This window comes from Lycium barbarum, chromosome 11, assembly GCF_019175385.1.
Source record: "Lycium barbarum isolate Lr01 chromosome 11, ASM1917538v2, whole genome shotgun sequence".
Lineage (NCBI taxonomy): Eukaryota > Viridiplantae > Streptophyta > Magnoliopsida > Solanales > Solanaceae > Lycium > Lycium barbarum.
The window spans coordinates 14,049,702-14,068,120 of record NC_083347.1 but is presented as its reverse complement, the minus strand read 5'-3'; the positions used below and the strand labels follow the sequence as shown (position 1 = coordinate 14,068,120).

The window sequence follows — 18,419 nt, the reverse complement described above, 5'->3', positions numbered from 1 at the left end:
ACCCCCGCAGTCGAAACGGGAGGTTTACGAACGCTGAGACTGTCCCGAAAATCTTCAAATAAGACCTGTGGCAGTCCTTTAGTGAAAATATCGGCGAGCTGATATCGGGACGGAACATGAAGGACACGGACGTGGCCGCGCGCCACCTTTTCACGAACAAAATGTATATCCATCTCAATGTGCTTGGTGCGCTGATGTTGGACTGGATTTCCTGACAGGTAAATGGCACTGACATTATCACAATAAACTAAAGTAGCCTTAGGGATCGGAAAATGTAGTTCCAAGAGGAGGTTACGTGTCCAGCATGATTCAGAACAACATTAGCAACCCCCCTATATTCTGCTTCCGCACTAGAGCGGGAAAGAGTAGGTTGGCGCTTAGATGACCAGGATATCAAATTATCTCCGAAAAACACGCAATAACCCGACGTCGAGCGTCTGGTGTCTGGACATCCCCCCAATCAGCATCAGTGTATGAAACCAAATCAGTAACTGAAGATGAGTAGAGATGCAAACCATGATCAAGAGTACCCTGAATATACCGAATAATCCACTTAAGAGCAAGCATATGCGTATCTCGTGGAGCATGCATATGAAAACAAATCTGCTGTACGGCATAAGAAATATCCGGTCTGGTGAAGGTAAGATACTGAAGAGCACCTGCAAGGCTCCGGAAATGAGTGGGATCGTCACACAGATCGCCAGAAGAGGCACTGACCTTCGGTTTAGTGTCAACCGGAGTGGAAGAAGGCTTACACGAGAGTTCAATAATGTCCGTAGCATAACTTCGTTGTGATAGAAACATACCACCCTTGTGACGGGTCACCGCAATGCCAAGAAAATAGTTCAAAGGACCTAATTCCTTCATAGCAAATTCTGAGCCAAGAAGGCCCATAATAGAACAGCGGAGAGCATCTGAAGAAGCAGTAAGAATAATATCATCCACATATAGTAAAATGTAAGCCAAGTGGTGCCCTTTGCGATAGATGAACAAGGAGTGGTCAGACTTGCTATTAGCAAAACCAATGGAAGAAACAAAGTCAGTAAATCTTTTATACCAAGCTCTCGTGCCTGTTTAAGCCCATATAAGGACTTGCGCAACAAACACACATAATCGGGACGAGATGGGTCTCTAAAACCCATAGGCTGATGCATATAAACCGTCTCCTTGAGCTCGCCATGAAGAAATGCATTTTTGACATCCAATTGATGAATGGGCCAATGTTTAGATAGAGCTAGACTTAAGACAGTGCGGATCGTTGCTGGCTTCACGACCGGACTGAAAGTCTCACCACAATCAATGCCAACCTGCTGTGTTTTGCCATCACCTACAAGACGGGCTTTATGCCTCTCAAAATCACCATTAGACTTTTCTTTATGAGTAAAAATCCACATAGACCGAATAACATTCACATTAGGTGGATGGGGTACCAAATCCCACGTCTTATTTTTAATAAGAGCATCATATTCATCATCCATGGCCAATTTCCAATTCGGGTCACGTAGGGCATCCAACGGTTTACGAGGTATGGGGGACTTGGTAACCGTCGCATGTAGATTAAATGGGTGCTTGGGTTTGAAAATCCCGCGTTGACTACGAGTGACCATGCGTGTGTGGGTATTGGGCTGGACAGGTGGAGAAATGGTCGAATTTTGCGGGGTGGTGGGAAGCTGGTGGGGGAGAGGGGCGGACTGGTCCTGCGTAGAGGACGATGGAGGCTGCTGCCCAGGTGGGGAGGGGTCGGCGTGGTCCTGAGTCACGGGCAGCGACGGAGGGGGACAGGGCAGCGGTGGAGGGCTGGCGGCTATATGATGGATCAAGTAAGGAGAAAGGCCATCATCAAGGAAGTCATAAGAGGTGGGAGCCGGAGTATGGATTTTGGAAAACGGAAATTGAGTCTCATCAAATAAAACGTGACGACAAATAATGATTTTATTTGAGGATAAATCAAAACATGTGTAGCCACGATGGTTTGGTGGATATCCCAAAAAGACACATGGAGTTGACCGAGGGTGCAATTTGTGAATAGTAGTAGACGGAAAAAGGGGATAACATAAACACCCAAAGACTCGGAGATGAGAATAAGATGGTTTCCGTTGGTAAAGGACCTCTAAAGGTGATTTGTGACCCAATAGCTTACTTGGTAAAATATTAATGAGATACGTCGCCATTTGCAATGCATGATGCCAAAAAGACGGAGGAATGGAGGCATGAGCAAGAAGAGTCCGGATGACATTATTTAGTGAACGAATTTTTCTTTCTGCTTTCCCATTTTGAGAGGATGTATGAGGACACGAAAGACGGAAAGACATCCCATTGGATGCACAAAATTTTCCGAATTGACTATTAGTATATTCCCTCTCATTATCACATCGGACATTCTTGATAGGACGTTCAAATTGAGTAAGAATATGGGTCTTAAAATCCATGAATTTTGAGTAAACATCAGATTTTCTAGCCAAAGGGAAAGTCCACAAATAGTTGGTAAAATCATCCAAAAACAGAACATAATAACGATGGCCCATAGAACTCAAAATTGGAGAAGTCCACAAATCACTATGAATAATGTCAAATGGAAACAAAGTTTCGGAAATAGAACTAGCAAATGGCAACTTAACATGTTTACCAAGAACGCAAGAATGACAAATACTAGATGAACTAGAACTATTACATTCAATGCTTTTATTACGCCTAAGAAAATCCAAAATAGAAGCTCCTGGGTGGCCCAAACGATCATGCCAACGGGTAGAAGACAAGGCAGCAAAAGTCGACGGTGAATTGGTGGAAAATTTGAAGGTGGACAATGGATAGAGAGCACCCCTACTATTACATCTCATGAGAGCCATCCCCGTCCGGAAATCCTTCACAGAAAACCCATAAGGATCAAATTCAACACTCACATAGTTATCAGTAGTAAATTTACGAACCGATATCAAATTCTTTATGAGTTTTGGCGCATGAAGGACATTGTTTAACAATAAAGGAGGGTTCGGGGGAGGCAATTTAGCATGACCACAACCTCGAATTGGAATTGAATTACCATTACCAACAACAATGCCAGTATTACGATTGCTCAAATTAAAATAAGACGAGAGAGTACCTTTTGTGGATGTCATATGGGACGTGGCGCCAGTATCCATATACCAATTCGAATCGGGTTGGTTCAACGTCATCGTGCGCATGGCCGATTCAATATCCGTCGGAGTCCATTGTGTCGGGGGGCCCGCGGCTGCATATGCCTGCTGCTGTGGTCGCGAGCCCAAAATGCCAAGCTGAGCCAGCGACCTCGGGCCAGACGAAGAAGATGGCGGCTGCCACTGCTGTTGTGGCCGAGCCCACTGCGTGGTAGGATACGGGCAAGGGGGAGCCCACTGAGGCATCCAACCCCACTGCCACGGTGAGGAGGGCTGTTGCCACTGCTGCTGGTCACTTGAGGGGCGTCCTCCACGGCGTCGGCTGCCACTGCCGCCGCCCGAACCACAGCCACCGCCGTTATTATTCCCGCCGCTAGAGCCGCGGTTTTTGTTGTTATTTTTGCCCCGATGATGGTGAGAACGACCAGAATTTTCCAGATGAGAAGAGTCATCAAAATCACGTTTGGAATTAGCCACCATAGCCACGGGCGAGTCATCGTGCATTTCAGCTAACGCCTTTTCCTCAAGGCACAAACTTGACCGAGCTTCGGAGAATGGTGGAAGAGGCTTACTTTGGCGGATGTAGGTACCCAAATTCTTGTATGCCTCTGGGAGTCCAGCCACCAGTTGGAGAACGAGGCGGTTGTCGGTCACCGGAGCCCCCACACTCTTAAGTTGATCGGCCAAGGTCTTGAGACGTTGGCAATACGCCAAAGCGTTTGGAAAATCCCGCATCTTGACATGAGAGAAATCATGTTCCAAAGCAACGGCACGGGAGTTTTTGTTGTCTTGAAAAAGATTACGGAGGCGATCCCAGGCCTCGTTTGCCGATAGGTCTTCTTCGATGATTGTATGCAATAAGTCCGTAGAGATGGTTGCATATACCCATTGAAGTATCGTGGCATCCAAAGTGGATCACAACTCCTTTTCGTCGTCGGTGGTAGGAGCCTTCTCCTTTCCGGTTGGCAGAATGTGGGAAAGGACACGGTGAGACCGGGCATGAAGTTTGAATTATTCGGCCCAAGCCGAATAATGATCCGTTTCCATCTCAAGAATGATTGGGATGTGATTCTTGATGTTGGAGACAGCCAAAGCAGGATGGAACTTGGTGTCTGCCATTGATGGAAGGCAAGAAAAATGGACGGAAATCGAAGAAGAAGAAGAAGAAGAAGAAGAAGAAGCCGTCGGAAAAGGGGGTAGAGGACGTCGGAGAATTAGGGCAGCGGAAGAGAAGGAAAAGAAACCCTAGTATCTGATACCATGAAAGAGATTAATTCCGTGATCATCCTCATTGATTGAGTTGGTAAATATACCATAGTTACAATGTCCTATTAGGATACAAACTATACTAACCTAAAATAGAAGATTTACAAAATATTCTTTTACTACATATTTACACTATTTATCAGCTCACTTTTGACAAACTAAAAGGACCATGCTCAGGTGATACTCAAGGGATTATTTTGTACTTACTATTAAAAAAAAAAAAATAAGGGACCATTATTTCAAATATGCGTGTTCGAGTTGAATTTGGAAGAAAAAAAAACACCTTAACTTACTTGATCTAAGAATTCAAATTCTTTTATTTTAGGCCGAATGCATAAAACATCTTAATTGACTTGATTTAAGAATTCAAATTGACGATCTCTTAAACATTTAGACACCTAAACTGAGAGTTTTGCACAAGTTAACTCAAACCTAAGTAGGGTCTATTTAGGTCTCTCACATTGTTTGAAAAAACTTAAGACCCGTTTTCAAGTGCTTTCTACGTGATGAAATATAAAAATTATTTTTAAATAAACAAATCACGCTAACAAACCACACACTATGAAATGTCAATAATGTGTGTTTAATATGTACTTCTGAATCTTGGATTCATATGTTTGATAGGTGCAAGTCAAGTGTCTAAATAAAAGAATCAGTTAAGTATGAAGGGTCATATATGTTTTCAACCTTTTTTCTTATAGTCATATGGTGTTTGGATCAACGTTCTCACATCTCAACTAATTGCACAAAGTACATGTTATCTTATTAATAGCATTGTAAACTAGCTATTAGACTCGCTGACAAAAAAAAAACAGGGGTCGAGAAGAGAACCTTCTCCTTAGAATCCTAAAATTAACTTAGTTTGTTTGACAACATTTTGAATTATTTGGTCAAGCTTTCAAAATCTGCTTATTTGAACAATTTGAAAAAAAAAAAAGATTGAAAAACCTTGTTGCTAATATTTTAGCAACAATTTAAGCTTGGCCAATTTTTTATTTTTTTTTAAAATAGCTTCTCAATTTATGAAAAACAATATGCTAGTACTTCAAAGCATTTATTTATTTTTTCAAAAAAAAAAAAAGGCAAACATCTCAACTCTCTAAAATAATAACCATTTTAAAAAATAAACACTTTTAATTTCTCATAGACTGAGGCTATGAGTTGCAATTTAAATGCTTGAGCTTTATTATGCACTGCAGATTCTGATCCCATAAAAAGTTCTTATATTCTATTGTCTTCTTATTATTTATGACCATTTCCTCTCACCAAAATTATTATAAGAGAATATGGGAAATGTTTAAGATAAAAAAGAACTGACCATCTTGAAGGGGCTTTACATTAACAATAGTAGTAGTTTGAAGCAGTCCAAATAACAGGCCTAAATGTACATCCCAATTTATACAATTAGGCAGAGCTGTCAAGTTGTCCAGAAATACAAAAAGAGATTAGAGTTATGGAGACAGATTCTCAGATACCTCTCATATGACAGCTCAATCACAACCATCAATAAACTCATCCAAGTCAACGTGATCCATTGTCAATGCAAAATATATTTACTCATATATCAGTATTTACATTAAACTGCATAAAGTAGACATTTGGATAATATTTGGTTAACCTTGAAAATAAAATAGTACTTGTACTCAAAGTTGAAAAGAATTTTGGAAGTTTAAAAGTTGCATCTATAACATGAATTTCACTTCAAAAGAAAAGTTCAAAAATTTTAAATAAAAAGTAGGGAAAGGTGCAAACAAACCTCTCAACTTTGCAATTTAGAGCAAATATACCCCCGTTATAAAAGGAGCGTAAATATACTCCTGTTGTTACAAAATGGTGCCAATATACCCCTGTTGTTACAAAATGGTACAAATATACCCCTGCCGTTACAAAATAGTGCAAATATACCCTTTTTGCTGACGATTTTAAAAAAAATAATCATTTAGTTTATTTTTTAATTAAAATTGAGGGGTATATCTTGTTTCTTTTATAATTGCGATAATCGTGGTGTCCAGATCAAGCTTGCACGCACCTCACTAAGTTTTAGGGGCACCATATTACCTCCAGTGACATAAGTATTGAGTAACTAAGTCTGAGACATCATGATGCTCAACTTACTTCATTGACCATTTGTCATAGCCTGTCCTGTTTGACCGAGCTTATAAAATCAGCTTATTTTGAAAAGAGCTTTTGGCCAGGGGCTGCTCAAGAGAGCCGGTGGCCTAAAGCCGGAATTTAAAAGGAGGCCTTATATTTATTTAGTAAAATTTTAATATATTTTATTTGTTATTTATTCTTATAGATTTTTTAAAGTGTATTTTTTTTTTCAATTGATGATATAGTCAATTCATGTAATTTTCATGAGACATTAACTGAATCATGAGTCTTAGATTTTGTGTTACGATCATTTCATCAATTTTTTTTTTAGTTCAAGCGATTGTTGCAAAAACTTTTCAAAATTATTTTATAAGCAATGGAAACATTTAAAAAGAGAAGTAAGACTTCAGGCCAATAAGAGTATCATCTTCTACATACAAACATTTTCGTATCACTTTAACTATAAAAATAGATTAAAACCGTCAGTGATTATAATGCCTTAAAAAATATTTAAGGGCTTAATAATGTCTTTTAATTTCTATTCTAATTTTTTAATAATCTACTTAGCTTGAGCTTGAAAAATATCTAAAAAGGCACTCAAAGAGTTATAGAAGATCATAGAAAGTCAAAAATATAAATTAGATTGATTTAAGTTGAAGTGAATTAAACTATATTACAAAGTAGGAAGTAATTATAAATTTAATTGACTGCATCAATCATATTTCCAAAATGTAGCATAAACTTTGAAAATATATATATATATATATATATATATATATATGTAATAATTGATAGTAAAATGATCTAGAAAATTATTTATCAAATAAAAATATAATTTTTTAAAATCATATATATAATACAAATTATTTTGGGGCCCTAATATATTTGGGGCCTAAAGCCACTGCTTGGGTGGCTTTAGGCTTCGGCCGGCCCTGCTTTTTGCGAAAAACAGTTTCGTTTGGCCACTTAATTTAGAAAATACTTTTCAGCAGTAATTAGTGTCTAGCCAAATTTTTAAAAAGTGCTTATAAGTATATTTTTTTCAAAAGTGCTTTTGGTCAGAAGCTATTATTTTAGCTTTTAAAAAACAACATCTGCTATTCTCCAGGATTACTTATTATGTTAAAAAACTTGGTCAAACACCACACTTTTTTTAAAATAAGCTCTTTTGAAAAAAATAAGCTTGGCCTCAAAAAAGTTTTTTTTACCATTTCACCAATATTTGTTACTTTTATACCTTGTTTGTGTTTGGTTGAAGGTCCCAAAAAAACAAAAACAAAAAAAAACCACCCTCTGCCTGATGAGACTTCCATTTTGGGTTTTGCCTAGAATAGCATAAAAGTATGACAAACTTTATCCCAAAATAGTACACTTGTTAAGCTTATAGAGAAAAACACCTGCCCCCACCACCTCTTCATCACTCATCAATAGTACTAGTTGTTTAGAACCTACTATTTATTTAACACACAGAATATTTTGTAATTAATGTATGTACCTCCTATAACTGTTTGTTAAATAAATTACTAAAAAAACAGTGGTAGTGGGTATTCTATTATCTTGTCCTATTGACCAGTGAAGGTCCTTCTTGTTGCAACCAAAAGAAAAAAAAAAAAGATCATCAAAACAAACAAATTATTCTATTTATGTTGTAGATTAGCAGTTGAGCTCTCATTTTCTTCTAAAAAATTTGCTGTGTAATTTGGTACTTGTTGTTGGGTTGTTAGTGCTAAGATTCTTTTTTACTTCATTTGAAGCAAACCCATCTCTTTGTTTATCTTAAATATCTCTTCTTTTCATTTCAAAGTGTAATGGGCTTCATTTTTTCATTTGGGTTGATCTTAAATTGCTTGAAAGACAACATTTTGAATTGATCTTGAAATGGGTGTGGCTAAAAATTTGATCTTTTTAAGAAAGAATTATGGGGTTTGGTTTAGAATTGTGTTTTATTTATGGTTTTTCTTTGGAGGATTTTGCAAAGTAAAGGGAGTAAGGCCTCTTAGAGAAAGATATCGTTCTTGGGGTGATGAGGTTAGTAATTAACAGTTGTTTCATATATTTTTGTTGATTTTTTGTCCCAGTTAGGTTCACTTCATTTGGTGTATGTTTGTATTGATGATATATCTAGTTCAATGGTCAATCAAAATGGAAACTTTAATCAATTAAGTGCTTATAGTTATGAAGTCTAAAGCTTGGTGTTTGCTAGCCCTATGAATGTCTTATGAAGTCGTAAGTTATATGAGTGGTTACTTGTTGCTGCTTGTAATTTGTAAACAAATAAAATAAAGTTATATGATTTGTTGCTCATCGTCCTCATGTTCGTTTTAAGTTTCTCATGACTGATACGTTTAGATCAGAGTCCTTCTTAAACTATGTATATAGCTATGTAGATTGATGCTTTTAGCTCGGTATAGGAAAAAAGAAAAGCAAAGGCTTTTTAGCTTCCTGTGTGTTTCCTGAATGATAGAATTCTTGTGGTGTTTGATGCATTTGACTTTTGAATTTGAGAAAAGGTTTTAATTTCTTGGTGACAGTAGTGGGTTTATGGTAAATGTTTAGAGCCTGGCTTAGCTCGAACTCAAAAGGGTTTCCGGAGAGCTGATTGATAAGAAAGAGAATAAGAGATTCTGGTGAGGTTTTATCGGCATGTAGTGCATGTTTTTGATTTCATTATAGCAGAATGGTCAGCATAGACATGGGATGTAACTGATATGAGGTGGTTGAAGGTCAAAGTTTCCATTTATTGAGGTGGTTAATGAAAGTAAAGGATATTTATGTTTGATCTACTCCAGTCCAAGCTCAGCAGGCATTATGCGCTTTGCATGCGAAGATAGAGAAAGAAAATGACAGAAAAATTGAAAAGGAAAGAGATGGTGCTGTTACATCTTAATAGAAGGTCATTTCCATGGATTGGAAGGGAGAAATAACATTATCATGGGTTATCTATATGTAGAATGATCATTTGGAGATAATCTTACTCTTTTTCCTGATAAGTTAAGTTTTTATCAGACTTGGTCTTATAGGGTGGCATCCATTTCCAGAATTTTTTTGTCTATAAATGGAAAGTTAGACTCTTGAATCCCTAACACAGTATAGACCTATGAGTCGTACAACACTAGGAACGGGGACTCGAGCATTCTTGGCAAACCACATAACAATAGGAGGTGAAATGAGAAAGGATGACCTTCTTTAGGCCTCAGTGACTCATGAAAGATAGCAAAAGATCTGCACTATCTGATAGTTATTTTAGCTTAGTTGGAACTATCTTATATTAGAACCAATGCTTACATCTAATGGTTTTTATTTTTCAAAGAACAAAAAATTAGCCACCTCTTTAGTGCACATAACATATAGAAGGGTGTATGGACCTAAGCATATAACATGTCTAATGCAGCCAAGGTGTCTCAAAAACTTGGGTGGTGGAAGGAGCTCAATCTAGAAAATGAGATTCAAGGAGACAACAATATGCTAGCCAAATAATGAATCATTTGCTCCTAGTACATACTTTTTAAAGGAAATAACTTGCTTCTATGGGAACTTGTCTGAATAATTGGAGAAGATCCATAAGGAACAATTTATTATGGACATACAATGTCAATTTCCTCTTCTTCTCCCCCACCCCTGCCCCTACTAGATAAAAGAAACGAAAGTCTTAACACTGACATCACCCGCTGAAGTCCAAACCATCTCAGTATTTCCTCCTACAGTCCAGACTCCAGACACTAACTCACAGTGATCAAAATAATTAGAGAAAAAAAAAATGTGACTTATGACTATAGTATGACTGCTTGTTTTTCCTGCCTAGTAGCTAATCACATGTTTCTTGGTTTTGGTAGCAGTGGCTTTCTGCAAGGAAGGATGAGAATGAATTGGGTCCATTTTCTGCTTGGAATATAACAGGAACGTTCAGAGGTCTGTAAGCTGTAAACTTGCTTTCTTGTGTGCATGTTGCATTTGAGTCTTGGGACATATTCTCGATGTTCTTCCTTTACTTATCCTGATGATTAGTTTCTAGTGAAGATGGCGATAGTACCTAATTTGGCTTGTCAAGTAGACTAGGCTAGAGGTTAGAAGTGATGCTATTGATTGAGCAGAACACATCTTAAAGAAAATGAAGAAATAATATCATACTTCCTTAGATAAATAAACTTTCCTTGCTACTATTGTCTTGAATCTAATAATATTTTCCTCTGAAATTTGAGCTGCAGGGTCTTGGAGGTTCCTAGATTCAAAGAATAGCTCTTCCCTTTTTCCTGATTTTAAGAAATCCGATGGAAACTCTGTCCTGGAATTGATTAGTACTCCTACAAAAATAACTGGTGTACATTATGTTCAGGTAGTCCTGTCATCATAAATATCAGCCTCTTTATAAAACATTGTGTTAACTCGGTGCCGTTTTTCATGAAATTACTGGTCTCTCCATATCAAAAGAAATGAAAAATGACAAGGATATTGTATCTCTGTAGTTTATACCAGATGATGATTGCTGGAATATAAGTTCCCCCCAAAAAAGGAAAAGATGTTACTTGACTGAAATTGGATGAAGTACAACATCTTCATTTGTCTTTTGCTAAACGGAAAAGGGTCAAATATACCCCTGTACTATGAGAAAAGGGACAAATATGCCCCTCGTTATACTTTGGGTTCAAATATGTCCTTGCCGTTATACTACGGGATCAAATATACCCCTCATCCGTTAAAGTTGTCCAAGGTGGACATCCAATCCTACGTGGCACTAACATTTGATGAGGTGGATGCCACGTGGCATGCCACCTCAGTGCCTTAACCCATTCTATCTCCACCATTGAAATTTTTCTTACCATCCACCACTATTGCCACCATCACCATTACCGCCGCTAAAGTTGCACTAGAACCATAATAGTCCCGAGTACGAAGATCTGTTAACTAAAGACTCCCTAATTCCATGTTCAGACCATTGAGTCCTCTATTTACTCCACAAAACCAACTCCTGATCTATATGCCTGTCATCTACAAGACTTTTCCACACCCATTTGCCTTTCAATTTTCGTCCAGATTCTGTCAAGAATACAAACTGCAAAATTGTTTGCGTAGCCTGGAACCCGAAGGACACATTGGTCTCTTTATGGCATTTTTCCAATTCCATTTTCAGGGCAAATCAAGAAGCTTATCCACTGAAAAAGGCAGTTGAGGAGTTATGCACAGGGGTTCATCATTACGGGCCTTATTTTGAAAATGTGGTGGCAATAGTGGTGGAGGGTAAGAAAATTTTAATGGTGGAGGTAGAATGGGTTAAGGCGCCGAGGTGGCATGCCACGTGGCATCCACCTCATCAAATGTTAGTGCCACATAGGATTGGATGTCCATCTTGGACAACTTTAACGGATGAGGGGTATATCTGATCCCATAGTATAACGGCAGGGGCATATTTGAACCCAAAGTATAACGAGGGGTATATTTGACCCTTTTCTCATAGTACAGGGGCATATTTGGCCGTTTGCCCTTTTTTAATCTCAGAAAATAAAGTCTTGCACAGCAAACTGCACGCCATGGTTGTTTATTTGCTTATTTTCTCGTCTGACAAAGAATGGCGCATCATAATCTGTTATTGTTGCTGTAAGCCTGTAACTTTTAAGTCTTTACTCCATGTTAGTCTGGGATTTGGAGATTGCATGTATCATGATTCTTCTAGAGCTTATGTCATTTACCCAAATCCGAAGCTTGTACTTTGGTAGGATATAATATTTCAGCCAGAACAAATTTTTATTTAACATCCCTACTAGAGTTACAAGCAGCGTATCTTCCACTTATATTGCTGGGCTTGATAGTCTTTAGTCATGGTGGTATATGATGGTATTTCTGACAGTTGTGCGGTTGCACTAGCATTCTGTGTAGTGGTATACCCTTTAGACATGCTGTTTTGCGAAGTCGGAAGACATAGTTTTGTTTAGCAATTGCCATTTTAAGCTCGAAAATCAGAACCTGATAGGCAACAGTCTGATGTGCTTATGCCCTGTTGCTAGGCTTTTGCGATGTATTGTTTCCTTTGATGAGCTTTTCAAAAGCTGTGTTATAATGCTTGAAAACTCTACATTTTCTATTGTGGGCTAATTAGTAGAAGGAATGCTGAATTGAACACTTTATCTTCCTCAGTTGAATATACTTCCTATGGTGACATTACTTATTTCAATTACATTATCTTGATATAATTTAATGTTGCCAAAAACAGGGTGTAATAATTTTCCATGATGTTTTTGACAATGAACATGGGGGTGCTCAAATCAGAGTAGAAGGAGTATATGTATGGCCATTCAGACAACTTCGGATGGTAGCTCACAGGTACTAATTTTGTCACTTGGCTGAAAGGAAATTCTCTAAGTATATTGTCTAACCACTTATCTTGCGCAATGGTAGAAATTAATGTAGGAAGGTCTTTTATAGTAGAACAACAATAAATAGCTTTATAATAACAGTACGCTCAACTAATATAATTAATTCAAAGCTAGAGTCACTTTCTTATTGAAAGATTGCAATCTGAAAATTGTCTTCATGAAACTCATGACGGTAATATCACACATAAAACAATAGATGATTACTTGGGTATGTAAGTGCTGTATTTGGTTATATATAGGCATGAAAAAAAAGGTCTTAGTAGGTTTTAAGCATGGTGAAGGTTATGGTCTCAGGTAGGTTTTGTGAAGTATTGTCAAGAAAGATGCTAAAAAGTGTAGTTCTTAGGAAAATAGCTGCAAAGGGAAGTAAAGGAAAATGATAGTAATTTTCTTTTAACTATTTGTTTTAAAATTATACCTAAATGTTCTGGGGATCAGGCATAATTAATTGATTAAATTGATTCTGTAGTTCGGGAGACCAAGGTTTGAATCTCAGTAGAGGCAAAAAAAGTTAGGTGATTTCTTCTCTGCTGCTCAAGTCTTGGTGGACAGTCATTCGGTACTTTTATAGGTGGGAGAATGTAGGAATATAATATATTAGTTGAACCATACACATGTTGGCGCGGACACCTTGGTTAAAAAGATACTCTCTTATGGAAAGGCTTCTAATTACTTTTTCTGTAATTGCATCCAACCATGCTTCATCAACTGACATTTATGCTTCTTTTGCAGCAGCAAAGAGGGTGAGATTGGCCAGGAAGATGATTATCTATTATCAAATCCTTATCATCTGGTATTAATGACAACCATATTTTATTTGTCTTTGATGTAACAATTTATGACATCTGTACATTTGGATTTTGCTAGCGCTGATCAATTGTTTTTATTTAAATTTCTCCATTGTTGATATGTATTTCCCTTTATATGTGAATTTAATAATGCTCTGTCACTTACAAATTGAATGTTTGCAGCCATGAATGACTTGCTTTCACTTGTATACAATATTGAGACAATGCATTCAAAGTGAAAACAAGTTCAGTGTTTACTTTTTATCAAACATCTGCTCATCCCTTTATACAAAAAGAAAATGAACTATCAGTCATTTTTATGGAATTTTCCGTCTAGTGGTGATTAATAGAGGGAACACCTTGTTCCATATAAAAAATAAAAAATAATGGAGGGAGCTTCTTGTATTGTTCACATACCTATCTCCCCCTTTTTATTCTTTTCCGGTATAAATTTTATTCTCCAATTTAAAATGGTCTGACATCTCGCTCAAAAAATAAGAACCTTAAAAGGGACTGACATGGTCTGACAAAAGTTGACAATATATCTAGACAGGCTCATTGTCTGCAAATGGTCAGTTTATACTTCATTACCCATGTAGTAACATTTAGCTTCGTTGTGATCAAAATGGACAGAAAATTAGGAAAACTCTTAATCTTTGTAATATTCCATAGTGGCAGCTAAGAGCCGTCGTCTATCTTCTGACCATTTAGTTAAATAGACTTAGACTAACAGGAAGATGCTTTTTTTTAGCTCAGGAGTTATCTGTATTCTAAGCTATGTTGCTCGGACTCTCCAAAAATGATGCGGCACCCGTGTCGGATCCTTCAAAAATGCACTACTTTTGGAGGATCCAACACGCACCCGTGTCCATTTTGAAGAGTCCGAGTAACATAGATTCTAAGTAATAAAATATGATAACAAATTTTGATACACATCCTATTCAGAGAATTTTAATCAAATATTGAGTGTCATAAAAAATTAATGAAATGACAATTTATTTCCTTAACTTACCTTTCCTGGACAGCTTGGAATTTTCTCATCTCAGGTCTTCCAAGAGTCTCCACGAGATAAGATTTGGAAACGGAAACACTGTAATAATGCTTACTCAACCTTGATCCAATTTAGCATTTTATATCATACCTTAAACTATGTATATCTCTGTTTTTGCAGCACCTATGTATGAGATGGAGAAACATTGTAATGTTGAAATTGCAGCACAGGTTTCTCGAGTGTCATCTTCCACTAACGGTACTTGCTTTTTCTTCTTTACCTTCTTCATCTTCCTCTTTGCCCAATTTTCTCCCTTATTTATGTAAAACCATTTCGAAATAAACTCTGGATTCCTCATACTTGCTGCTCCTTTCTATCATTTGATGAAATCTGCTTATTAACTTCCTTTAATTCTTCTAGATCGAAAAAAAAAAACTTCCTTTAATTCTGGTTATCTCTGTTTCATGTATTGATAGAAATTCAAACTTATCCTTTAGTTTGAGGAAATACTCAGGGTACAAGTGATTTATCTTAAGTTACTTGTCTTTTCCCAGATGGAGATCATGATCATTATCATCTAGAAGGATTGATGGAGAGCCCTTCAGTGGATGATGACGGAGACTGTTTCTCCCCGATCCTATTGAATGCTACTTCTATCAATATAGAGGTTTACTACAACAAAGCAGTTAACTATACGTTGATGGTCACCTTTGTATCCTCCAAGAGTTGTTATATTTCACTCATGTTGTTTTCTCTATAAACTGCCTTTGTGTGGATTCGTTAACTTCTGGAAACCTAGGTTTCTTTTCTTCAAGTGCTCCTGCTCATTCGGCAAATGGAACATAGCAATACCCAATCAGTAAGACTACCACTTTCTGTGACATTCAATGACATAAGTGTTCACATCTTACTATTTTGCTGTTGCAATATGTCAAACTAAATGAATAACGTCTGATATCTTTTCTTAGGGAGCTGCAAAAGTTTCAATTTTGATGATCGGACAACAGGGAATAATTGATGCTTATCTTTGTCTTCTACATCTGACTGCAGGCATACTTGTTGGTAAGTTTGATGGTAACTGTTATCTGGGTCATTTTAACCAGCACTTTTTTCAAGATTTTGTTTCTGTATGTTTATCTTAGACAGAGTATCTGTATAAATATAAATTTTTGTTGCTTCTAGCTGCATTTCTGCACTTTGTTAATAGTCCTCCCTCCTGACCTCATTCTTTTACAGAATCGCTGTTCAATGCTTTTGCAACCGCTGCATTTTTCAAGTTTGTTGTCTTCTCAATATTTGAGATGAGATATCTTCTCGCTATATGGAAGGCAAATAGACCTATGAATACTGGAGAGGGTTGGGAAGCAATGAGGCGCGAACTGTCAGTTCTGTACAGCCGTTTCTGTAAGTATCCCTTGCTGAAATGTGAACATGTGCATAGAAATAAACTGAGTCACCAGCTATATATGTCTGTACCTTTAACATATCTCTTTGTTTTCCTAAATTGATTTGCAGATGGGATCCTTTTAGGTGGAATTTTAATCATGTATGAGTTCCATAAGTTTCTGCGACCTCTTCTTCTCCTTTTACACTCTTTTTGGATACCTCAAATTGTAACTAACGTTATTCGTGACTCGAGAAAACCATTGCACCCTCATTACATCTTGGGAATGACTGTTACTCGGCTAGCAATTCCACTATATGTCTTTGGTTGTCCTCACAATTTTATGCGCATAGAGCCTGACAAAATTTGGTGCATCTGCTTGGGAATCTTCATGGCAGTGCAGGCATTAGTTCTTCTTTTGCAGCACTATCTTGGATCTCGGTGGTTCATTCCCCGACAGGTATTATGCTGCTCTTTTGATTTTCGATGATATAGATTATGTTATTATAACTGAGACAATAACTGAGAAGATTAAGGTAGATGATCTAGACAAAAATAGATTCTTTATGAAGAACCATTTAGTCATCTATGAGTTTTATAGTGACCTATCTTACGTAAGCTTTGTTGATGTGTTGCAGATTTTACCGGAAAAATATAGTTATTACAGAAGATTTGACCAGAATGGAAATCATGCAACTGACTGTGTCATTTGCATGACTGCTATTGAACTCACTCTTCGTTCAAATAATTGCATGGTAATGCAACTTGTATTGAACTTCCCTCGCTATAATGTGGGATTCCTATCAAATATGGTTTGATATTACTGATGAAAATAAAATTGCATATGGTTATAATGTGCCAACTGATGTTCAGGTGACGCCTTGTGATCATTTCTTTCATTCGGGTTGTTTGCAAAGATGGATGGACATAAAGATGGAGTGCCCAACATGTCGACGTCCTCTTCCTCCTGCCTGATTTTTTTTTGCCGAATTCCTGTTGATACAGAGCAACTGACATCACCAACCTGTCAAATGAGGTAAATGGCTGTGCATGAATGTATGTTTAAACACTACGTAACAGTTTTGTCCAATTAAACCTTGGATACATAGTTCAAATCAAAGTAGAGACAAAAAACTATTAGGTGTTTTTTCCCCATTTGCCTAAGCCTTGGTGGGCAGCGTTACCTGATAGTGCTGGTGGGAGAAGCAGGTACTCGGTGGAATTGTCTATGTGCACGCAAGCTAGCCCGACTGCCACCATTATAAATAAAAAAGAGCTCCTGTGGGCATACATAAGTTCTGCTGAAGTTCATTGCGGCAATGAGTTCTAAGAAAGTTAAACAAGTTGTCTGACTAATTGCATGATGTTGTGATTTTTCCGTCTATAGATAGAAAGCTTCCTTCTTCTTTGTGATAAGAAAGAAATGTGCTTGACTGAGCTTTTGTACTTTCTCTTAGGTTGGCGGAGGAGTGGATCGGAGCATTCTTGAGGAGTCTTCAGTAGGTTTTTAAAAAATTAACAAAGATTCACCAGATTGCCTTGTGCAGTTCTTGTGATGTACATTATGGTCATGTAGTTTTTGTTCAAGGTGGTAACTTTCTTGTTCTCTTCTTCTCTTTCCTTACATTTTCTTGAGATATTGGGGGGGAAAGTAAGTTGTAAATTCCAAGTTGAGAATTGTAGTCTTATAATCAGCACCCTTTGAATAGGTGAACTACAGGTAGATAGCAGTAATGATTTTTTCACAGGAACAGCAATGTGATGTGTGTACAGTGCAGATTTTCTTGTACTCAATACTATGGTTCCTCGTACAGAAATTGTATTAATTGTCAAATAAGTGATGGAATTGTAAACTAAATTCAAGTCTTGGTCAAAAGTGACCTATAAATTATGATGTGGGATACTGTGAGTATACTTTGGAATATTCAAGACTCTTTATGCTTCGACAATATTTCAGCACTCAGTATATTGGATTCCATATTTCCCACAGAATTTAAGGTGGTTTAAGCCAAGATAATGACTTGAACAGAACATTTTCGTTTTCTTATTTATTCCTAAATGATCTCATTTGGTTTATCTACAAAAAGAAATACTGAGGGAAGAGATTTGTCTCACGAAAATTCTCAATTTGTAGCTACTGCGTACTGCCTCTTTTTTCAGGTCATTTGATCTACTTGTCCGTATCTAATCTCTTTTGTCAAACTTTCGCTTGAATCGAGGGTCTTTCGAAAACAGCCTTTCTACCTTCCGAGGTAGAGACAAGGTCTGCGTATACTTTACCTTCCTCAGACCTCACATTGTGGGATTTCACTGGGTATGTTGTTATTGTTGTTGTAAAGTGCATTGGAAAAATAAAGAGAAATATTTGCTTCGGTAACACAGTGAAAAGGGAGA

The 18,419-nt window shown here is 37.3% G+C and overlaps 1 protein-coding gene across 3 annotated transcripts; it reads left to right on the top strand.

Annotated features, from left to right (window-relative positions):
- The first annotated feature begins 7,957 nt into the window (after nt 1-7,957).
- On the top strand, nt 7,958-17,934 carry LOC132616739 (transmembrane E3 ubiquitin-protein ligase FLY2). Of its 3 annotated transcripts, none has more exons than XM_060331365.1 (15): nt 7,958-8,522; nt 10,328-10,403; nt 10,700-10,827; nt 12,700-12,809; nt 13,598-13,655; nt 14,676-14,742; nt 14,822-14,899; nt 15,196-15,353; nt 15,441-15,500; nt 15,610-15,703; nt 15,878-16,045; nt 16,157-16,485; nt 16,664-16,780; nt 16,899-17,061; nt 17,483-17,934. In XM_060331365.1, exons 1-14 carry the CDS (start codon nt 8,373-8,375, stop codon nt 16,998-17,000), a joined length of 1,695 nt encoding a protein of 564 aa, XP_060187348.1. In that variant the 5' UTR covers nt 7,958-8,372; the 3' UTR covers nt 17,001-17,061; nt 17,483-17,934. The 3 variants fall into 3 exon arrangements, with proteins under 3 accessions (XP_060187348.1, XP_060187346.1, XP_060187347.1); XM_060331363.1 differs by having other exon boundaries at nt 7,963-8,522; nt 13,595-13,655; XM_060331364.1 differs by having other exon boundaries at nt 7,967-8,522; nt 10,331-10,403; nt 13,595-13,655.
- The last annotated feature ends 485 nt before the right edge of the window (nt 17,935-18,419 follow it).